General features: G+C 38.4%; 2 protein-coding genes across 2 annotated transcripts in view; both read right to left on the bottom strand.

Moving 5' to 3' along the window:
* The window catches only part of nol8 (nucleolar protein 8), a 37,000-nt gene extending 24,262 nt beyond the window's left edge, over window positions 1-12,738 (bottom strand). The window contains 7 exon segments of the mRNA XM_051948139.1: window positions 2,298-2,418; window positions 2,421-2,595; window positions 6,302-6,458; window positions 8,367-8,445; window positions 10,237-10,299; window positions 11,625-11,781; window positions 12,646-12,738. Of these exon segments, the coding sequence (XP_051804099.1) occupies window positions 2,298-2,418; window positions 2,421-2,595; window positions 6,302-6,458; window positions 8,367-8,445; window positions 10,237-10,299; window positions 11,625-11,745 (716 nt within the window). The 5' untranslated portion in view covers window positions 11,746-11,781; window positions 12,646-12,738.
* Window positions 12,739-21,661: 8,923 nt separating this feature from the next.
* On the bottom strand, window positions 21,662-24,106 carry LOC127533987 (uncharacterized). Its single transcript, XM_051948150.1, has 6 exons — window positions 23,880-24,106; window positions 23,324-23,735; window positions 23,127-23,237; window positions 22,959-23,042; window positions 22,666-22,838; window positions 21,662-22,514 (listed from the first exon to the last, which is right to left on the bottom strand). The coding sequence occupies exons 2-6, from the start codon at window positions 23,378-23,380 to the stop codon at window positions 22,214-22,216; spliced, it is 726 nt and encodes a 241-aa protein (XP_051804110.1). The 5' UTR covers window positions 23,381-23,735; window positions 23,880-24,106; the 3' UTR covers window positions 21,662-22,213.
* Between the last annotated feature and the right edge of the window lie 439 nt (window positions 24,107-24,545).

Raw genomic sequence — 24,545 nt, forward strand, 5'->3', positions numbered from 1 at the left:
CCTCTGCATCATGTCAACCAGCTCTCTATCTTTTCCTGTCATAGTTCCAACATTCAAAGTCCCTACTCTCAGTCCTAGACTCTTGGTGTTCCTCTTCTCTCTCTTCCTACGAACACACCTTCCTCCCCTCCTTCTTTGACCAACGGTAGTCCATTTTCCACCGGCACCCTGTAGGTCGACAGCACCGATGGCGGTCGTTGTTAACCCGGGCCTCGACTGATCCGGTATGGAAGTCATACATTTGATTCGCATGTTTGATTTGGCCAAAGTTTTACATCGGATGCCCTTCCTGACACAACCCTCTGTATTTATCCGGGCTTGGGACCGGCACAATAAGACACTGGCTTGTGTCCCCTTGCGGCTACATTCAGATACTGTTAAACCTTTTTTGGAATTATGAAGGCTGTGGATGAAATTTTTCTCATTTTAATTCCACTGAGACTGCCTTTCATTCTTACAATTTAGAATTAATCTTCAGATTCGGGCTGCAGCTGTCGATTATTTTAATAATTGAGTGTTTCTATCGATTATTCTGGTGAGTAATTGAGGAATTTTGCTTTCCACTGTTGGCATTTCAGCATCAAAAGTAGAAGTGAGCGCACTGTGCAACAGAGATATTCGTCCTGGTGGAATGTGGGCAGACATCAGCGCTGCACAGGCACTCACAGGCCACTTTATTAGGTACATCTTGCTAGTAAAAGGTTGGACCTCTTTCTTCTTCAGAACTGCTTTAATTTTTCATGGCATACTTTCAACAAGCCGTTGGAAACATTCCTCAGAGATTTTACTCCACATTGACATGACAGCATCACACAGTTGCTGCAGATGTGTCAGCTGAAGATCCATGATGCCAATCTCCCATTCCACCACATCCCAGTGGTTCTACTGGACTGAGGTCTGGTGACTGTGGAGGTCAGTGGAGTATAGTGATCTCACTGTCATGTTTAAGAAATCAGTTTGAGATGATCTGATGGATCCATGCTTTATGTTCTGTCTATTTTTTTTGTCATTTTCAATCTCTTTCAGTGTTTTTGTCTCATTTTTTGTCAGGAAGAATCTATTTTTGTTGTTTTTTTTTGCCATTTTCAATTTTTGTTTTTTTGTCTAATTTTTGGTCTCGTTTTTTTGTCGATTTTTGTCTCATTTTTATGTCATTTTCAATCATTTTGTTGTTGTTTTTTGGTCAATTTTTTGTTATATTATGGATCCATGCTTTCATGCTGTTTACTCCAAATTCTGTCCATCTGAATATTGCAGCTGAAATGGAGACTCATCAGACCAGGCATTGTTTTTAAAGTCCTCTACTGGCAAATTTTGGTGAACCTGCGAGAATTATAGCCACAGTTTCCTGTTCTTAGCTGACAGCAGTAACACTCAGTGTGGTCTTCTGCTGCTGTCGTCCATCTTCTTCAAGGTCGGACGTGTTGTGCATTCAGAAATGGTATTCTGCCTTCTTTGGTTGTAACCAGTGGTTATTTGAGTGACTGTTGCCTTTCTATCAACTCCAACCAGTCTGCCCATTCTCCTCTGACCTCTCACATCAACAAGACATTTTGGTCCACACAGCTCATTGGGTATTTTTTCTTTTAGGGACAATTCTCTGTAAACCCTAGACATGGTTGTAAGTGAAAATCCCAGTAGATCAGCTGTTTGTGAAACACTCTGACCAGGCTGTCTGGCACCAACAACCATTCCACGTTTGAAGTCACTTAAATCCCCTTTCTTCACCATTCTGATGCTCGGTTTGAACCTCAGCAAGTTGTCTTGACCACGTCTACATGCCTAGGTTTACCTAATAAAGTGGCTGTTGAGCGTACAGCATTGTATAGAATGGATTAAATGAAGCCTCGAGGCATTACAGTAATCGTTTCAGAACCCATCAGCAGCTTTAGTAAAGACCCTAAAGAATTGACCTTCACAGGTACCTGGTTTGGGCTGCACAGTGGAGTAGTGGTTAGCACTTTCGCCTTGCAGCAAGAAGATCTCCGGTTCAAATGGACCTGGGATCTTTCTGCATGGAGTTTGCATGTTCTCCCTGTGCATGCGTGGGTTTTCTCCAGGTACTCCGGCTTCCTCCCACAGTCCAAAAATATGCTGAGGTTAATTGGTTACTCTAAATTGCCCGTAGGTGTGAATGTGAGTGTGATTGTTTGTCTGTATAAGTAGCCCTGTGACAGACTGGTGACCTGTCCAGGGTGTGCCCTGCCTTCACCCAAGTTAGCTGGGATAGACTCCAGCACCCCCTGCAACCCTAGTGAGGATAAAGCGGTGTATAGAGAATGGATGGATGAAGATACCTGGTTCTTCCTGCTGCATTATGGGAGTCGACCTCGTACGTCCGGATCTTCTTCCGTTGCGGCGGCTTGTATGGTGGAAACTCGCCCTGCCTCTTTTTGCTGATGTCATCATCCCCCCCTGCACCTGCCAGGTGAGCTGGGCGACCGGCGTGGACTCGTCTACTTCCTGGCGGTCCAGCCGGCGGATGTTGTGGCAGTATTTGGACGGATCGTACTTCAGCATTCGAGCTCTGCTGCCTTTCTGACTGCGGAGCTGTAGGACGGGAAGAACTCGACCGAACTTACTGACCACCCAGTCCTGGAAACAGAGAAGACGGTCAACACCTCCCGCCTGATTCATGGTTCTCTACTTCAGATAAAGACAAAATGCTAATGCTAATGCTCAAATTTAGGCAGAAATAAGAGATAAAATGAATCATGTTTTAAAATCTCACCAACCTCTAAACCCTAAAACTTTAGAAGGTTTTAAAGCCCTTTAGATTTACAAAAATCAACAAATTTACACCACTTATCACACCCAGAAAGGATGAAAAAAACAAAAAGAATCATCAGATGTTCAACTTTCTGATTGTCCTTGAACTAATCACGTGTGGTTAGCACTTTACTTATGTCTGTCCCATCTGAAAATCTGAGCAGAAAACTCTGATTTTCCATCAAAATTATTTTATTACCTCTGCCAAGGAGGTTATGTGACACCCGGCGTTTGTGTGTCTGTCTGTCTGTCTGTCTGTTAGCAAGATAACTCAAAAACGCCTGGGCAGATTCATATGAAATTTTGAGGGGATGTAGACTATGGTAAGAGGAAGAGCTGATTTAATTTTGGTGGCAATCCGGAAAGGATCCTGGATTCTGGATCACTTTGAATTTTTTAGTATGTTGTAGTATGTGGTCCAAAATATGACAAAAACATCATAGGTTAGTGTCGTCCAACAAATTGGAGCAAGGTGTCCAGATACCTCAACTGGTTAAAGGCCCTGTCACACTCTAGCGTATAGAGCCAGCGTATGAGGAACGTATGGACTTTTTGGGGATACGCTGACATACGCTGAAACACGCTAGGGGTACGCTGGAATACGTTTCTAGTACGCCGGGGTACGTCGCTGTACGCTGATGTACGCTGACGGCCAAAAATTTTTTTGAACATGCACAAAAATTTTCAGCGTATGCCGACGTATAAATTGTACGCTCCTCATACGCTGAACACGCTAGAGGTACGCTGAAGGTACGTTACTCATATGTCGAGCACGCTTCTCATACGTTGAAATTGAGTAGGTCAGGAAACCTAGCGTTACAAGAGCGTATAATGAACGTGTGTCTGACGTGTGTCTAACGAATGGCTAACGTTATGATGGTAGTTCTAATGACAGTACTCAACTTATGCCTAACGTGTTCTGAGCATACAGCCAACTTATCCCATGCGTATTACATGCGTATTTCCAGCGTATGGGGGGTATATAAAGTCTCACGTTTCCAAATCTGTATCAGTTTGTACCAGCAGTTCAGAGATGGAGGTTGCTGTGCTGCAACATCACCAAGATTTGTTACAGTTGGCAGTTGAGTATGCTAGACACAGAAGAAGAAGGCATAGAATGAGACGTGCAATCTGGGTGAAACCTTGGATTGGAAGGCGGCGTCAATTTGGCCTTTATGACCAGCTTATGGTTGAATTGAGAAATGAAGATCAGAGAGCCTTCAGGAACTTCCTATGCATGGCTCCAGAAATGTATGATGAACTGCTGGACAGGGTTGGTCCCAACATCACCTGCTGTGTACGCTCCTCATACGTTAGGCTGACGTTCTGCATACGCTTCTCATACGTCGGAGGTACGCTGATATACGTTACTCAAACGTCGGTATACGTCCAACTCAAATACACATCACATCACTTACGCTCACATACGCTGACATACGCTATGCGTACCCTACTCATATGCTGACGGTACGCTAGGCTCACGTTACTCTAACGGTCATTAACCGAAAATCGACCGCATACGCTGAAAAGTTGTGCGTAAAACAATTTTTCGAAATATTCGATACGTTCCTCATACGCTGGCTCTATACGCTAGAGTGTGACAGGGCCCTAAGAAGGTGATTCATAAACAGAACTGTGTCAGAGACGCAGGTTCGATTCCAGCTCATGATCCTTTACTACATGGGTTTCCTGTTTTCCTCTCTATCCTTGGCAGAGGTCTGCACTCTGTGAGTGCTTTTCTAGTTCTACATGTATTCTAAATTCAACCCTTTGCTCAAAATAGATTCTGTAAAAAATAAAAACTTCAGAGCTTTTCATTACATCCTTGAAGCCGTCAGTGACTCAGCTCTGACCGAAAGGCATGTGACTAAAATTTTCCAGGTCTTATTTAAAAAATTCCCTAAAAACACACTTTTTGTTTGACACAGATTCTATAAAAAACAAAAAATTCTGAGCTCCTTGATGCACCCGTGCATCTATCAGTGACTCGGCTACGACCAACAGTAAGGTGACAAAAATTCAGAGAGTCTTGAGTTGAACTGCAGGATGTGTTTCAAACTTTAAATAGTTAAATATCTAGAGTAAAGTAGCGCCTCAGTTTTTTTGTGTTAGTCTATGGACACTTGGACAAATGTTGGACATGTTGATTCCATTTCTTTAGATATTTATGAAATAAATAATCAAAGACTTCCAGTTTTTATTTTTCCTTTTTTTTACTATTTTTGTCATTCTAAGTGGATGATGCTTTCATGGCTTCACGTTTATAAAGAGAAGTGCAGATTTTTTTGTTTTTTCACACAATCTGGTTCGAACAAATGGTTTATTTTTAGGCAAAGTTTAAAATGAGACATGTAGAATAAAGTGATTTTGATGAATATCACAACTTTATGCTCAGATTTGATTCAGTTGGAGCAATAGAAAGAAGAAGAGTAGTTCAAAGACCGTCAGAAAGCTGAAACTCTTTGGTAGAGGTGTCAAACATGGGGCCTACGGGCCAAAACCGGCCCTCCAGAGAGACCAATCCAGTACATGGAACGACTTTTGAAGTGTAAAAATCACAGAGAATACATTAGCTGCAGATTGTAAATTAATAAAACTATAAATTTAAAATAATTTGTAGACCATGAGCAGTTGTTTTGATCATACAGTAAAATACTAGATTGTTCATTGTTGTTCTGTCATTTTGTGTCTCATTTTTGCAATATTTTGTCTTGTTTTTGTCTTTTTTCGTCTGAGTTTTGTCGTTCATCTCATGTTTTTGTCGTTTTGTTTCCATTTTGCCTTGCTTGTGTTTTTGTTATATTTGTCATTTTGTGTGTTGCTTTATTCACTGTTTTGTGAGTCATTTTTGTCATTTTGTAGTTGTTTTGTGTTGTCTATTTTTTGTTGCTTTGAAACTTTGACTAATTTTTTGTCTTTTTGCTTTGTTTCATGTCTTTTATCGTACTTTTTGATATTTTGTTTCTACTTTTTTGTTTTTTGTCTCATTTTTGTAATATTTTCTCTTATTTTTGTTGTTTTTTTTGTCATTTTGATCAGTAAATAAAATACTACATTGTTCAGTTCCAGATAGCTGTGACTGAATGCTCCTTTGTAGACACTCTGATCTGGAAGTTGTAATGTGTAAATGATAAACTGAAGCATAATGTTGAAATTGAACTTATTTTTTTGAATAAATTTCAGGTTGTTCATGACATTTTGGAAAAAGATAATTCCTTAAGTAAGAAGGCTTTCAGAATGTACTTTTTTGCACTAAAACAAATTAAACATTTGGAGTTGTGCTTATTTATAGGTTATTATGCTGTGATTTTACTGGTCTGAACCACTTCACATCAAACTGGGCTGAATGTGGAACCTGAACTAAAATGAGTTTGACTCCCCTGGAGTCTTTCTGACTCTGATAAATGCTGTAATTTTGGTGACGTCTTTTCATCTCTAACTTGCTGGTTGTTCCTCACAGTAAAGTTGATTTTGTCTATTATCTGGACTTTTCTCCCTGCTATGTGACTGTATAAACAGGTTCAGACTGGACCTTGTGTCCTGGTATTTCGGTTCCTGGTACTGCAGCCTTCATGGTGAAGTTTTCCACTCCGGCTTTGCTCAGTGACTCCAGCAGCTTCTGTTTCTGGTCGTCTGCTGCCGGCTTATGGAGGAGCTGATCTGCTGCTGCCTGACGCTCCTGAGACAACCTGAGACACGAACACGTCAAACGTCATCGTTCAGCAAGTTAATACCGAGGATTCAGGCTCTGGAGCTCACTGGAACCCGAATTATAGAATTATACATTTTAAACCAAATACTGAGTCGACTCAACAAAATCCACAAAAAAAGAAAAAAAACATCAAATCTCCTCAGAATCAGCTGATTTTTAATCCACAGTAACTTTCGTGTCCTTACTAAAGGCGTGCTTTACTTTCATACTATTAAATATTTTCAGTTACAGGCCGTAGAAGTACATAGAACTGGGTCCTGAGTTCTGTTAAAAACTGCATCCACATCAGTTTTACATCCATCCAGGTGTCACAATCTAAAGACTAAATCTGTTTTTTTGGTCATTTTTTTCTCTACAACCAGCTTTGAGCATCAGTATTATGGGATGTATCATAGTTTCAGCAGTTAATGGCTATGAGTCCTGGAAACAATCAGTGGTACCCTGGATGTGTTTCTGTTTAGTTTGACCAAAATAGATTAAAAAATTTGTCCAAAGTGAGTCAAAGATTGTCTAAAAATAAAAAAGCTCAAACTCATCCAAACCGCCTTAAAACCTCCACAAAACTGTAAAAACTTGCCCAAAATGACTCAAAATGTGTCCAAGATGACTTAAAAATTCTCCAAAATACCTAAAACTTATTCAAAATGCCTTGAAATGTTTCCAAAATTATTCAAAAACCATCCAAATGAATCAAGGCCGGCCTTAAACGAGTTAAAAATGAACCAGCAGGATCAAAAAATGTCAAAAAGTACATCAAAATTGTTCACGTTTTTAAAACACAATCCCAATTTATTTTATAACCAACTTTGAGAAACAGTATTATGGGATGCATCATAGTTTCAGCAGTTTAATGTCTATGAGTCCTAGAAACAATCATTGCTATCCTTCTGTTGTGTTTGTACACAGTGAGCCAAAATTTAACAAAATACCTTCAACTTTTCCACATTTTTTCCAAAGTTTCCCACAGTGACACAAACATGGCTCAAAATGATTATTACATTGTCCAAAATACTGCAAATCTTTTTGAAATTTAATAAAAAGTGTCAAAATTTAGTCGAAAATAGACTAAAATGACATAAGACTGTCCAGAATGATTCTGAATCCGTCTGAAAGGAGTTTAAAATGCAGCAAAGATGAAGTAAAATAGCTCAAACTCATCTAAACCGCCTTAAAACCTTCACATAATGGCAAAAAACAACCAAGGCCCATATCAGCATGTGTGGTAGGTGGTTGGTGAGAATAAGTTAGAGACAATGAAAGGATCATTTTACACACATTTACATCATTTTTGAGACGTTTTGTCATTTGGGGAAAAATTGAATAATATGAGACATTTTTGTCCATGTTGGGTGAATTATTTTTATTTTTTTTGTGAGTCGTTTAGGGGTAAAATGTGCATTGAAGGCTCATATCAGCATGTGTGGTAGGTGGTTGGTCAGAACTAGGTACAGACGACGACACAGAAGATCAAAGGATCATCTAATAGACACGATTCACTCTGTGATAAAATAATTTCAAACATAATCATATTGTGACAGTTCAATTACTCTATGTCATAGAAATAAACTGCTGCAGATTTCCTGTTCAAACTGTGATACATCCCATAATATTGAACTTAGTTATAGGAAGAATGAACATAAAACAGATTTAGTGTTTAGATTCCGACACCTTCAGTGGATGTAAAGCTGAATGGGTTTTTCCAGGTGAGAAGCTCTGACTGCTTATTCTGGACCCTCATACATAAAAACATAAACTACATTAGAATCTGACCTCTACTAAATCTGTTCAAACTGTGACCCTCAAGAGCTGAACAAGCTGCAGGTTATTCTGAGGCTCCAGCTAAACTCAGATGAACTGACTCACATGAGGCGTTCAGGGTCTGTACCTGTTAAGGAAACTCTCTTTGGCTGTTTCAATCTGCAGAGTTCCTCCTTTCCACTTGGATTTGTTCAGCACCGTTAAACCTGCAGAGAAACAAAGACTGATGAATCAATGAAGCTGAGCAGCTCCAGTTACCTGAACCTGCTCTGAGGCCACAAACAGAGAAAATGTTTCCATTATCAACAGTTTATGGGACATAACTGTGTATTTATAACCCTCTGAGCTCAGAAACCTGTTAGAGGTTTTAAATAAACATAATTTTGAAAAACCTTGACAAAATCTCTTCATTTATCAGCCTAAAACTGTACAAACAGAAAAAATATGACAGCCTTTGAACTACTCATCTGTGACACCCTGCTCGGTTAGGAAACTTAATACCTTTCTTCTATGTGTCTCTTTTTAAAAAAATCACCAAGAATAAACGGTTTGCGTTAACCAAATTCTGTAAAAAATAAAAAAATAAATAAAAATTCGGAGCTCCTCGATGTCACAGTAAAGCTGTTACAGTTTTTTTCAATTGCTAACAAGCATTGGTCCAAACTGAAGTCACATGTTCAAAACTCTGAACACAGCCTGCATTTCCATCATGTATCTCAGCTAAACAGTAAATCTTATCCCCAAAACTGTTTCTCACCAAAAAACACTTCATTCATGTCTCAAAATAAGCTCATTCAACCACAACACTAGAAAATAGTTTCACTTTGGAAGCAAACACTGTCACTCTGAACACACTGAACTGCAAAATACTAACAACAGAGAGGATTACATGAAATTAATTGAGATCTTTCAAGTTTGAATGATTTCTTTTTAGATAAATCAGTATTTTATTATAAAATAAGATCTTTGCACTTTGAGTGCTCTAAATTATTGTGATATATTGCAACAAGAATGAATCAGGAATGCAGCAGTTTACTTCAACAACATTGACGTATTTTCTCTGTGCCTTTGCATCGGTACTTTGGGACCTTACAAAAAACAGAAACTTTACTGTAAACAAAAAAAATGCAGAATCTCAGAATTCAGGGGGCAGAATAGAAATCAAGAGATAAAACTCAAAAACCAATAACATGTACATGTATACTGTAACATTCACCTCCTGTCATCTGCATTTGGACTCATGTTTCCATCCATTACATCTGATGTCTTCTCTGGAGATGCATTGTGGGTAGAAACTTTTTGAGTGTCTCCTTCTATATCGTTTCTGATGAGGCCAAACACAGATCACCTGAATCGGTTTTCAGCGGACAACTACACTCAGCTTTGTTTGGAATTACATCATTTTTTACATTTATTTTTATTGTCAATATTTTGATATGATTTTCCATAAATTTCAATGTGGCTGCAGCAGAAATTCACCATGTTTTTCCCCCATCATTCTGTTTTGATTGTGGTTTTAACTGTTTTGAACAAAGTGTGTTAGCATTTGAAAAATGTGCTGTAAAAGTCTAGTGTTCTGCAGGTGGTGAACTAGAAACTGAGAAAAGAGTTCATGAATTTTGGTGACTGTGGTCACTGAATGCATTTTGTGTGAAAGCAATGGAAAGTGATTCACAGTTCAGTCCACATGGACTGCTGTTTTGCAGACTGTTAAGAGTTTTGAACGTGTGACTTCAGTTACGACCAATGCGTGTTAGCAATCGAAAAAAACTGTAATGACTCAGCTGTGATCAACAGTCACGTGACAAAAATTCAGACTTTTCGGCTGAACTGCAGGCAGTGTTTAAACAGAGCAGAGATGAGTATAGAAACTAATTAAAAGTGTAAATAGTTAAATATTTAAAGGATTTAAAGTGTCAGTTTTCCAGTTTTGGTAAAAAGATGAATGTTGGACATGTTGCGATCAAGACGATGAAGGAGCAGATCTGGTCACTTACATTTCTTCAGGTCGGCGTCTGAAATGTTGATGTTGACGTAGCCGAAGGTTTTGTACGGAACTCCTGCAGGAGAGAAGCATTAAGGAAACGGAACAAACAATTAAACCATTTATAGGTGATGGAAACACAACAGCTGATCTCTGTTCATCACAGTGATAACAAGTGATGATTCTAATGAGCCTATCAACTAAATACACGCAAAAAAGTCACTCTAATATTGCACTGGACCACCTTCAGCTCTGAGAACAGCACTCATTCACTGTGGCATCGTTTCGATAAGCTTCTGCAATGTCACAGCATTTAGTTCTGTCAAGAGATGCATTAATTTTCTACCTAAATCTGATGATGGGAGAGTCAGACAAAGTCTTCTCCAGCACATTCCAAAAATTCTCAATGGGGTTGAGATCTGGACTCTGTGGAGGTCAATCCATGTGTGAAAACGACGTTTCATGCTCTCTGATCCACTCATTCTCAATGTGAGCCTCATGAATCCTGGTATCGTCATCTTGGAACATGTCCATGCCATCAGTGAAGAAAAACTCCACAGATGGAAAGGCCTGGTCATTCAGTATATTCAGGTATCAGCTGACATCATTCTTTGGGAGCATCTGCCTCTCTTCTTACCCTGATGCCCCCATCACTTTGGAACAGGATAAATCTGGACTCATAAGATCACATGACCTTCTTCCATTGCTCTTTATGCTACATAGCAAAATGAAATCTTTTTTTTCTGATTAGTATCACTCATATGTGTTTTTCTTAGAGCTACAGCTGTTTAGTCCCAATCCTTTGAGTTCCCTTCATGTGGAAAAACTCTTAGTTTCACTATTAAACAAAGCTGTGAGTTCTACTGTTGATTTCCTACGATCATCTAAGAGTTTGTTCCAACCACATTTGTTCCTCAAAGATGATGGTTCTCCACTATCCTTCAGGATTTAATAATACGTTGGACAGTTCTTTACCTGATTTTAGTTGTTTCAGAAATCTACTTAGTTGTTTCCTTTGCTTGATGCAGGTCAATAATTTCACCCTCCTCAGACAGATTAACATCCTTTCCATGACCACAGGATATGTCTTCCTACATGGTTGTTAAAGAAATGAGAAGCTTCACCCTGCATCAGCTTGGGTTAAATAAGTTGTTGCAGCTGAAACATATTCATCACTGCAGTAATTACCCAATGGAAGGCTCTTACCTGTTTGTTTAATTAAATCCAAGTGGCAACTTTTTTTTGGACAGGCAGTGTATTACTATCAATATTAATATGAATATTCATCATTAGTTTTTAGCTTTTTCTCCTACAGACTTCAAAGTTGTTGCAGAGCTATAATCCATCACAGTGATGCTGATGCTATTTAATAATTTGATTTCTGTCAGTTTCATTCCTCACCGTCCTCGTCCTTCCTTGTCCGCAGCTCCACATCCTCCACGTCTCCAAACTTTCCAAATCGATCCTTCAGGTCCTTCTGAGTCACTGTGTGGCTCAAACCACCAACGTACAGCCGCCGCATCGCTGCGTATCCACGACAACTGTGGAGACTGTGTTACTGTGGAGACGACAAACGTCAACGTCAGGAATATTTTATGTGTTTAGACTCATCAGTTCATATATTTTATATTTTTAATTACATTCACAAAACACACACATCTCTGGAAACAAACACGTACAAAAACAGAGTTTTGCCCAGAGATGGACCATATGGGTAAAAAGAGATATTTGTTTTTCTGTGATATAAAGAATTAATCTTTCTAGAGTGATTCATTTAAACTTTTCTTTACGAGCACAAACATGTAAGTCACTACATGCTTTATGTCTCAGTGGTCTGAGGTGTGTAACTGGTGACAAGCTGTAAAGCAGAATTTACTCATATTCTGTGTTGATTAAACTTATTTTGAATAGAACAGATTTTGCTACTATTTATTTATTTGTATTTATATGAGTGACAGTTGATTAAATATAAAAACTACAGCCTCCATAATGACCATGTAGTTGGACCAACATCTCTCTAAAACAGTAAACAAACACTGAACATCAGAACCTCCAGACGACTCTGGAGTATGTATTGTTCTAATATCTGAGCTGTAGCTGCGTGGATTCAGCAAAGTGGAAAATGAATAGAAATAAACAAAAAGAGTAAATATCATGGCGCTATTTTAAAGCACTTAAACTTCCAAAATGATCAGACAGCGTTGACAGAAAATATAACTTTTAATTCCAGTGAATTATGTGTTAATTCGTGCTTTCTTAAACTTAAACGTCTCCATCAGTTCCGCCTGAAGCTCCTCACTTTTAAAAGAGAATATAAATAAACTCAAATATCTACATAAATCTACATTTAACTGATCCGATCTCTCGTTATCGTTAAATTACCGATATAATTTACGCGGATAGAAAAAGTCACAATATTTACCTCACATGTATCCAGCCGGTGTCACTGTGATTACTGTCCGGGTCCGGTTGCAGTCCGGCTCATATTTCCTTCCGCACTTGTTTCCACAGGACTGAAGCGTTCCGAAATGATTTGATTGAAAGTAGATTTAACAAAAAGCTTCATAAAAACTCAAGTAAGTATAGATGTTTATGTACATTTAGCTATAGAACTATTTAGGCTAATAAATAAGCTAGTATTAAGTAAGCTTGCTGAGCGCTTATTAAGTACAGCCGTTACTTCCTGTGACTTACTTTGTAGAGGGGGACTCTGACTGATTGTGCTCTGTTAGCTTTTTAAAAATACATTTTGTGTAAAAATAAAGCACCAATGTTAGTTTCAAAACGAGATTTATATATTTGCTGTATTTTTTGCCCACAGAGATACATTTTTAGTCACAATCTTCTTCATAGAAACAATTGTTTCACCCTCAGACTTCTGACAAGTGGTAGAGTCCAGAGGGCGGGAGGCTCCAAACCATAAATATATCTATATATCTCTATCTCTATCTATGTGTGTGTGTGTGTGTGTGTGCGCGCGCGCGTGCGTGCGTGCGCGCGTGTGTGCTCCAAACAGTTTTGGTTAAATTGACTTTAAAAAGTTTTAAAAAATAATTAAGAAAAATTTGATATTTTCTTTCTTTTTTGTGAGAAAAAATATTTTATGAAGACAAAGCTGTGATTTTAAAAGAGAAATAGTTGTTTTTTCTGATTATTGCTCAAAATCTGTAAACTAACTAAATTCTTTGCATTTTATTTTGCTTAAATGCGGACAGGAAACACTAAAACCTGATTAACGTGGAGTTTTCTTGTGATTTGGGTGAACGGAGCCTTTACATGAACACGTTTTGCAGGCAGTGAACAGATCAGTGTTGACTCTCAGTCCCAGAATGTCACATAGGTTTTTTTTCTTTGTTTATTTTTACAGTGTTTTAGGAGGAAATGAAAATGCATGTGTAGTTTCTGCTGAGAGTCTTTGTCCAGCCTCTGGTCGTCTGGTTCCTGCTAAAGAGTTTGCCTTAAACACTGTTTCTGCTGAGGTTTGTGTTGTGTTGGCCGGACGCCACGCTCAGGTATCTCACCGTCACAGTGTGTTCTTGTGGACGAGTGCAGGAAACGAGACGCCTGACAATCTCTCCTCCACCTACCAATGCAAATAAATGTCATACTCTCACCTGGACGCAGCTTCCTGCTTGTGTTTTACTGGATGGACTCGGCTGCTGCAGGACTGAAGCATCTTTTAGCACCGAGAGCCGTGAGTTGTGAAGGACCAAATGGTTTTATCTTTATGATTGATTGATTTCTGTATTTTTGTGTCATGCACACAACCCTCACAGTGAAACATCCAAAACACATTATCCTGCTGCTCACTTGTCAAACTAAACATGCTGCCATTTATCCCAGGACTGGCAAAGAAATTCTGCCATGAAAAAGGTTCCTCTTCTAAAACACAACTCAAGTTTTTCATGGTCATCCAACCAAAAGAAATCAAAATAAATAGAGGACATCTTACTGAAAAGTACCTCTCTAAAATCTTCGTATACATAAAACATAAAATGAACCTCATTGTAAACTTCACCTAAATCACACAACAAACACAGTCTGTCTTTCTGTGGAGCAGCATTAAACCTCCCAGTCTCCAAAGCTGATGTAACTGGGCACACTGGGATCTCTGTGTTTAAATTCTACTTCATATAAGGTTCCACGCTCTATCTATCCTTTGTTGGACAGTAAATTCGTAATGTTAGTTTATACCAAATATCAACAGACCATTTTACTCTAAACCTAATAAACATATTACTCATCTCCTGAACATCACACAGTAACCCATTATGATAAATAAATGAACTGTTCAAATAAAAATAAAGATTTTAGCTCATTAGCCCATACCTTTATCATTTTTTAATTACAGGGACACTGCAAAAAGGCTGAAAAAAAAACATGTTTCAATGAAAAAAATAGACTAGAATGAGAATAAAGTCTGAATTTTTGCTACAGACTTTAAATTTCTAAGAATTAACTCCTAGTAGTTTGAGAAAATCATGATGTATCTTGAAGTGCACAGTGATCAGAATTGCAGGAATTCTCTCTCATTTCTGAGTCTCATAACCTCATCAGTACAGTAGACAGACGCATTAAATCTTTAGAGTTAAAAAAGCACAATTAAACTCTGTTAAAAAAACTGCAACCAAAATAAATTTTACGTTCACTGTAGATGTCACAACTTTAAGACTAAATCTGCTTTTAGCATATAAAGGTCTTATTTTACAGATATTTGCTCTTATTTGAAATAAGAAATTTGCATATTTTCTCAAAAAATGGTAAAAATTTTTTAAAACTTATATTTTCAGATCTGATATCCAATATAAATCTGATATAAATCAGCAAAAAATATTTTTTATTTTACAGATATTTGCAATAAGAAAACTATACTATGGATAGAAAAACGGTGAACAATTTTCTAAACAGATATTTTAGGTCCAATATTTTTCCTGTTTCATTATATTAGTGACAATATCTGGTAAAATCACAGAAAAGGTATTACTTTACACATTGAATGTAAAAAAAAGAAAATGACACAAACAAAAAAGTCAAAATTGCAGAAGAAAATCTATATAAAATAAGAAAGTCTCTATTTTCACAATCATTTGGTCTTTTACATCATTTGACATAAAAATACACTTTTTAAAACCATTTAAATCAGCAAAAAGTATTTTTATTTTACAGATATTCAGAAAATATACTGAGAATGGAAAAATGGAAAATGATTAATCCAATTTTACTATATTACTGATAATATCTGGTAAAATCACAGAAAAAATATTACATGTAATATTCTATACATTACATATAAAAATAAAAAATAAAATCTGTATTTTTACAATAAATCATTTGGTCCTGTACATTATTTAAACACCTTTTGCCCTGTATTTAAATCAGAAAAAAAAACTATATACATATATATATATCTTTGGACTCTATTTTTGAATGGACTTCAGCTTGGTGCCAGTTATATTGTTTCAGTGAGCGTGAGTACAACCCAGTTGCCATTTTGTGTGTTACTGCTTGGTTTTTTGTAGTGCCTCCCCAGTTTAAGGTTTGGTGTATTGTAGTTGTGTTTTGACAATAAAACCCCTGGGTTTCATTATAACCTCTGAGCCTCTCTGTTGGTGTCTGCGCCTGGGTTCTCTACCACACAAATCGTAACAGGAGCACAGGTTAGAGGTGGTGATGGTCACAGGTGAATTATGTTAACTACTGGAACATGAACTGAACCATCTCTTTTATTTGTAGGGAATAAAGAAGACCGAATGAAATGTGTATCATGTCTTTATTTGCTGTGGTGGTGATGATGGTGACTTAAACTCTAAAGTGATTATTGCATACGGTGTCTCTGACTGCTCTGCTGTCCTGGATAGCTGCAGGTGGATGGGCTCATCATCTTCTTCAGTTTGTAGGGCAGGGTGTTGCTCTCCTCTAATAGTGGTAATATTATGAAGAACAACACATGCCACAGTAATATCACAGGTCCTCTCAGGGGTCACCCTGAGGAGACGTGAACAGACCCAGACCACTTGGCCTCAACATTAGAAATGATGTATGCAGCATCACATATGATCTGGACAGTGCAGAGAATGACAGATGTTGAACTATGATGCAGTCTTTAACATTTAGAAACAGTAGTCAGTCTACCTGTAGCCTACCTGCACATTTATGCTGTGAATGGACTTCCTATTCATGATGTGAGGGAGCTGTGATGGGGATGTGTGTGCATCTATGCAGCCAATCACACTGGGAAATCCTAAAAGAAATTAAAATGACTAATCCCAGTCTGAGGTTGCAGCACAATGTCATTAACAGAATATGATTTAAAATGAATTTAACAGATCTCTACATCATTCACTTGTAATCCTGTGGAACTCCTCTTGATGTTCTGACAGGTTTGTGTCCACAATGATGAGTAAAAGTCGTTTCAGAGCCAGGAAAACCTTTCTGATTGTCCTGCATACAGTTGTCTTACTGTAGTGCTCTGCATCTCCGACATTATATAAAAACTTTCATTTGCAAAGAACCGCAGCGCAACACACAATATCTGCTGGATGTGAGAGCATGGCTGCGGTTGTTAATGTAAATGTAAGGACGGATTAGGTTGTTTATGTAGATTATGGACTTGAAACGATTACGAAACGGTGCCGCTCAAACCGATAATTGTTCGGAAATGCGAGAACATTTATGCTCGGTCTGATAACAATCTACCGACGAATATTTAATTATCTGTGCAGTAATGCTGCTCCTTTTTCCACTGGATCGTTAATAAAAGCTGTTCTACGCCAAAACTCGCTCGCTTACTGACTGAATGAATGAGGAAATCAAACATCGTGTGTGGCTAAAAGAGGGCGGAGACAGAGAGAAACTCGAGGTTTTGCGAGATAAACCTGCTGGCGACCAGGTTAGAGTCATAGAGTCTGTTACTGCGGTAACTGACCGAGAGTTTAAGTTACCCTTCTTTGTGAAACAGGCTAGAGTTACCCCGCATTCCCTGGTTAGAGTTACCTCGCTTCGTGAAACGGAAAACTCTGAGTTTTCCTCATTTCAGGGTTAAGAAACTCAGAGTTTTCACTAAACCTGCTTCGTGACACAGGCCTCACGACTCAGTTCAGTGAGAAAGTATACTTACAAACCAGCAAGAAATAGGAATGGGTGAATGTGTGTGTTACAATTCTGAGTCCAATCCAGTCAGGTAAAAGTCAGTTTCCCACACAGTTCAGCTCCAGTTTGTTCCAAACAACTAAAATCACAGTTCAAGAATCCGCTTCACATTTTACAGTGGATCTTTTAACACCAAAAGCCAAACCAGGAAATCAACTATTGAACAACTCAAATGCATTTCTCAGCACAATGCAACAACTCCACAGTGTTAGTATGGACAGTATTTACACCAGGTACTCACAGAACCAGTAAGTCAGCAAAAGCTTGGCCATGGCTTCAAGTCTTGGGAAACTCCAACAAGGAAATACTCAGTCCATTCCTGCTGCTGACACTGACGGCAAAAGAGGCTCCCTTCTAATCCTGAAATGCTACGATAACTTTTACACCAAGGTAAACTTCTCACTCTTCTGCTCCACCAACACAAACGCTGGACTCTCAAAAAAGCCACACTAATAGGTTTTCCAAGAGCTTGGTTTCAAACTGTGTGGAAAGTTAGGATTGGATAATTGGATGATTATGGGTGGTAACGGAGACAAACCCAGATGAATGTCAGCGGTGATGTAATTCCTTTTCCTAAACCTGCCTCCCATCTTTGTGTCTGTGCTTTGGTATTTTCCTGGTAAACTCTGAAACCTTCTATCTGCTCTGTACACTGAAAACAAGATTCAGGAGTGGAAAGGACCTTCCTCCATCTTGCCAGTGTCCAATGAATGTGAGGAGTTGCCGACGGGAGTGGATTATACTGTTCTGCTATTAGATCAAGGTTTTAGTGTGGGAAAAGAGATCACAGGCTAGCCTCCCTCAGGCCATTCTACAAAGTCTGAGCACATATTCTCTGGTTATGCGCACTAACAACTTTTTCAGATGGATGAAACAATCCTGGACCTGCGTGGTGACTCAAAATTTGTAGTTCTAGAGCAGATTGTCTCTTCCACCATGATGTCTAAAACTATTTCTTAGATTTAAAAAAAATGGTGAAGTTGTGGACATTCAAGTGTCTTTTTTGGTCCAAACAGACATAGAATGCAGCAGCCAACAAATGGTTCTTGTATTTATTTTGTCATCCATCGGGTCATGACACTTGAATAAAGCTGCATTTTAAGGTGTTCCTTTATATTTACTTGTCAAAGGAGTGTCTATGCACTGGTCATTTTATCTGATCGCTGTCTTTTAAAGCCATACTCAGCCCATGTGGAGATTACCTGAGTGGTAGAGAATTGGCCAGAAATGTACATCTAAAAAACGTCTTGTGCACAATTGGTTGAATTTAACCCCCTTTTCAAAAACTAAACATAAATTGTATAAATGAGCTTTTGAACTTGATGCATTTATGGTTTTGGTCAGTGTACACTAATGCTTTTAAAATAAAAAAAAAAGTTATGGTGGATTTATTTTCCTGTTTTGTACATTATACAGCTTATTATCAAATTAAATCAACCTAAAGTGGTTATCCTAGCCCAGAACAGTGGGGAAAAAACTTTTAGGAAGTGCACAAAACTTCCAAAATAAGGTTTGTCTTATGTAAAAAATTACACTTGTTGGTCTATACAGCAACTTATATCCTGACAAAGACTGATCAGATTGAACTGTTTTGTAACTAAAGTCATAAGAAAGTTCATGGAAGGATCAAGAAATGTGATTAGAATTTTATTCATGTGTAGAATAATCAGTGTGCAGTAAGTCATGCAGAGAAATATGCCAACAGGCAAGCATACAAATGAACAAATACCGAGACTAGAAGTTTTACTAATTAAAGATAACTGAATTCATGTTTACTTTAGTTTAAATGCAGCTCTTTTTTATATAAAGTCTGCTCTTTTCTTTCTTTAAAAAAAATCAGTTTTCTAACTTTAAGCAAATGCAATGCATAATTAATTTCTCATCAGCCAATAGAAACGTGCTAATTTTTTAATCAGCTGTAGCATTGTTCTGCGTTTTTAACTGGTCGAAGGGCAAACATATCATTGCAACTGTTCAGCAAAAAAGAAATCCAAAATAATTCCTATTAATGTAAGAATTCACACTGTTATTCTGCTTGTGTTCAGTACAGTTAATGATCTGCTCTTTAGTCATGCACTTTTGAATGTGTAATTTGTGTTTCTTTGCTGATGAAGCTTTCATCGATGGGATCATATGGAAGCGGGATTCCTGGTCATGCACAGGAGTCTCTCCTGGAGCTACGAGCAAACAAATGAAGCCTCTGCTGTGAGGTCGTGATGTTCCAGTGAGCAGCACAGGACTCCTCCAACTCGAATGAAGTCACGACTGATTATGTGTAGATCTTTATTAAATTAACTTTCCCAGCCAGAGGCCTGAGCAAACTTTTCTCGGACTGGTGCTGCTTTCCCGCATCTGCTTTAAGTCTGAACTTTGGTTGTCATTGTCTGTCTTTAGTATCAGACATACAGTTGGTTTCCCAGACCTGAAATAGGTCTAGTCCTTGACTAAACAATCAGATTTTCTGAAGCGAGGTTAGAGCTACTCCAGGACTAAACTCAATAATAACTCAAGCCTTATGAAGGTTTGATTTCAGATTGATGCTCAAAGAAGACTTGTGAATTACTTGGACTATGTCAATGAAGATGAATGAGCATCATCAGCTGGACAAGTTCTTGTCAACAGAAGTGACCCATTGCAAAGGTTTTCTCACCTTCTGCTTAGATTGGATACATTTTCACATGTAATCAGCAAATGTCTATTAAAAATAAAGAGTATATTTGGTCTTATATGTTGCAGAAACAGCCATGGTATCCAACATGAGTGAGCAAATCAGATTTATTTCACAGATTCATGAATTAATGTGACTTTTGTGGGAATTCCATCTGTCTCTCCTTCCTCTTGATTTCCAGTGATTTAGCGCATCTTCATTTTAATTGCATGGAACTTCTAAATTACTTGAATTTATAGTAACTTTCCACTGTAGAAATGACTTTTTGATGAGGACATCAACAATGTTTTGAAATTTTGCTAATCCAATATCTTGCATCCTTATTTATGTCTAATTTGTTCAATCTATGCGCAGACAGAAACATAAAACCAACTATTTTCAGTTTCAGTGGGAGTTACGTGCTACATCCACATCTTAGCTTAGTATTTTTCAATGTTTTTGCTCATTCACAAGCTGCCTCCCCTTCTCTCTGCAGTCCTTTCATAAATTTTGAATCCTGCTCTTCCTGATCCTGACCCTCCTGAACCCGCAGCAGCTGTCACGTTGTTTGCTTTCACAGTCAGACGTTTTAAGTGGGACATCAGAGAGTCGCCGTTTGTTGTCTTGCTGTTTGATACTTTCTGCAGGTGTACCTTCTCTTTTTGGGGAATTAAAGCACAAGAAGCTAAAAGATAACGGAACAACGTCATTCCTTGATCTGACTGCCTTTCCCAGGTTCAGATGAAAGCCATAAGAAAGAAAGAAAATGTCACTTAATGCCTGTTTGGTATTTAAAATACATGCATTCCTGTAGAAGTGTTTTTAATAATTTTATCAGTTAATGGATGGTGATGTTATTTGGGTCCATTCATCCCTATTTTAACTTTTAGACTATTACAAGAACAAGATATCAATGAATTTTGCAGTTGGTCGTTGTCTCCATAGGGTGAATCTATTAAGTAAGTCCACAGCATTCTCACTAGTGTGACTTATCTTGCCTCTCCAACCTTTCATATATCTGTTTGAATCTACTTACTACAAAGGCCATAGTGTGACTTTATCATTGTTTTACCTTATAATGAACTAATTAAGCTAATTACACAAACTGCCCACATGCAAGTCCAATCTAAGTTAAACTGCTGGACAGAAAGTAGTCCAAGTAGTCGGTAGAAAAAACTTTAAAACTTTACATACTTGGAAAGAATGTAGTATTTTGCGCAGAATAAACTTTTTAAACCTTTAGTTGTTAAGACAGAAAGTACTTTCTTTTAGGTGCAATAACCTATAAATCGTCAGCACTTCAGTACTTGGAGAGAAAATTGTATATTTGGTGGAATAAACCTTTAAATTATATAGACTTAAAAAGGCATTTTAGGGGAAAAAAAACTTAAAATTTTACAAAATTCGATAGGAAGTAGTTGGGTGGAATAAACCAATATAACTGATTTATATAAATGAGCTTAAAATTGTCATATTTCATTGTCGTCACTTTATTCAAAATGTTAAAAAATTATGTGTTTTGCACTTATTGAAAGTTGTATAAAACCAAAGAATTCAACTGAGAAGCCATGACTGACTCAGGCCAGTTGTGAGCATCAACCATGTGACCAAAATCCAGACACTTTTTGGGTGAACCTTTCAATTCATTTTCAATAACTTTTTATTAGCAGTTCAAATGTGTCATCTCAAGACACTTCAATTAGAAAAGTAAAGACAAAATTATAGAGAGAAATCCAACAAATCCAAAGTTTCCTTTGGATTCCCTGTCTGAGCAAGCACTTGGCGACAGTGGGGAGGTAAAACTCCCTTTTTCAGGAAGAACCCTCCGGCAGAACCAGGCTCAGACAGGGCGGCCATCTGCCTCGACCGGTTGGGGTGAGGGGTAAGGAGAGAGAGAAGAGCATAGTAGATAGGAAACAGACAGACAAAGCACAAGAGAACAACAAACACAATCCCAACAAATCCTTTGGATTTGTACTTGGAGACATCGCTACATCACAACATCACTGCTGTATCACTACTGCCATCACTACTGCTACTGTTTCATTTTATGGAATTAAATAAAAATGAAAAGAGTGGAATCATGTTGCAAAGACCAGTCCTTCCTCTTCAAGTGTGGGAAGCCATGCATTAAAGACGCTTCACAGTGAAAAACTGTGACAGTGAAAGACACTTGACAGTGCTGCTCAGTTCATTACATCGGACACACAGCAGCAGCAAAACGTCTTCTTATCCAAGAGAAGACGCGTTGGAAGCAGTTCTTCTTCTTTTTCTTTGTTTTCCTCTGCTCCATCTCATTGACCTCAGTTTCTTCATCATCATTACTATCCTTGCTGTCCTCAGCGTCTTCAGCAGTGTCAGTATCATCACTGTCCTCATACTCACTGCTCTTCAGGTCACTATCCTCATCAAGCAACCCTGTCAGGTTAATTCTGTTTTCAGGGTCAGCAGGACTAACCATGATGGACAGGCTGGTGGAGGGTCTAGGTTCATCGCTAAAAAAGGAAACATACACTGTTGGGTTTACATCCGACAAGCAGAGAATGTAAACATGGAAATCAGCAAAAGTCCATATCAGTCTTTTGTCACCTGCTGGGCTGCTAATGTCTCACAACCTGTGTACAAAGTAAATAGAAACACACTTACCAACTGCTGGTGGGGGAGCTGCTGCTGAGGTAGCTTTTGGTGATAAAGGGATGCTTGAGGATACCACTGGGGGTGATTCTGTCGTCATCATCCCACTGAAGCATCGCCTTCAGCAGCTCGATGCACTCCCTCCTCTCATCAGCCTCTGCTGGGTTGTCCGTCTCAGAGCACATCTGGTGCAGAAAACATTTTGAAAGTCCAACAGTGGTCAAATCACCTTCCACCGTGAAATATGAATACCATACATGAACGGGACTTTTCAGCAACTAGCTGCTGCTTCCTAAACTACCTACTGTTTTCATTTCATCCAGAGAGTCGAACTTGTAAACTGTGGGGTTGGAGTGGACGAGATCGGTCCCAAAATAACCTATGGGTGTCTGAAAGAAGAAAACAATGATGCTTACTAAAGTCTTTATCTTATTGAGTGAGTCAGAGGTAAAATCACAGTAGAAGTATTGTACCTTCAGCCGCCACCAACCATTTGGCATTCTCTCAAAAAATAATCGTGATCTCCGGCCAGCATCGATGAGATGTTGCGGCAGCAGATCCAGCATATGGATCATGTGTCGGAGCTGCAGACAAAACATAACACCATGTTAGACCTGAAGCTAATCCTGTGACAGCTTCTAATGTGTTTCAGCTGCAGTAATTTACTCACTGTCCAGTATTCTGAGTCTGATCCGATGAAACTATCTTGAGTCATCATCCTGGCCATCACGCAGCCTAATGACCAAACGTCGATGGCCTCTGAATACGGCCGGCCCAGGATGATTTCTGGAGCTCTGAATGTGGAAAAAACATCAAATGAAGATGTGACACAGTGGACAGTAAGGAGACAGCGCTGAATTAAAGATTTCTCAATGTTTAAAAAGTATCAGCATTTCCTACCTATATGCAAGTCCTTGGCATAGCTTTCCTGCCCTGGCTTTGGACCTGTACTTGGCCAAACCAAAGTCAATGATCTTGACCTTGAAGGGCTGCTTCACGCGATCCACCATCATGATGTTATCAATCTTCACATCAGTGTGGATTATGCCAGCACTCTTTGTTGCATTCAAAGCTACAGCCAGCTGCAAGTAACATTTATCAGGAGTTTGTTAAAGAAATCTGTCACATGACAATTAAAGTAGAAGTTGTAAAGGTTCCTGAACCACCGATGTTGATTCTAGCACCACTGAAGGAGAGAAATATAAGGAGACAATAGAAGGTCACACCTGCTGAATAACTGTACGGACGTGTTCCAGTCGCATCGGCTGTGGTAAATTCTCCACATAGTCCCACAGGGTGATGTCTAACTTTTCAAACACCAGGAGCCGAGTATTTTCTAAGAAGACGTCTCCTTTGTACTCAATGATGTTGGACTCCTTTGAGTTGTGGCTCATGAGCTTTTTCAGGATTTTCGCCTGTGGAGACATAATATATACACACGTGGACAAAATTGTTGGTACCCCTCAGTTAAAGAAGGAAAAACCCACAATTCTCACTGAAATCACTTGAAACTCACAAAAGTAACAATAAATAAAAATTTATTGAAAATTAAATAATCAAAAACAGCCATTACTTTTGAATTGTTGATTAACATAATTATTTAAAAAAACAAACTAATGAAACAGGCCTGGACAAAAATGATGGTACCTCTATAAAAGATTGAAAACTATTTGACCAGAGTGACATGATTAACTCAGGTGTGTCATTTAATTGACATCACAGGTGTTTCCAAACTCATAATCAGTCAGTCTGCCTATTTAAAGGGAGACAAGTAGTCACCCTGCTGTTTGGTGAAAAGGTGTGTACCACACTGAACATGGACAACAGAAAGCGAAGGAGAGAATTGTCCCAGGACATCCGAAAAAAAATGATAGACAAACATCTTAAAGGTA

This window comes from Acanthochromis polyacanthus, chromosome 5, assembly GCF_021347895.1.
Source record: "Acanthochromis polyacanthus isolate Apoly-LR-REF ecotype Palm Island chromosome 5, KAUST_Apoly_ChrSc, whole genome shotgun sequence".
In the NCBI taxonomy this organism is placed as follows: domain Eukaryota; kingdom Metazoa; phylum Chordata; class Actinopteri; family Pomacentridae; genus Acanthochromis; species Acanthochromis polyacanthus.

Bases quoted from the DNA above. Each gene is read 5' to 3' on its own strand.
- LOC127533987 (XM_051948150.1), bottom strand. From the start codon at position 23,380: ATGGCCAGGATGATGACTCAAGATAGTTTCATCGGATCAGACTCAGAA. The intron at 22,839-22,958 runs GTAGGTAGTTTA...TTTCTGCACCAG, and splicing joins CTCTGGATGAAATGAAAACA to ATGTGCTCTGAGACGGACAA. The intron at 22,515-22,665 runs GTAAGTGTGTTT...TTCCTTTTTTAG, and splicing joins AGCTCCCCCACCAGCAGTTG to CGATGAACCTAGACCCTCCA.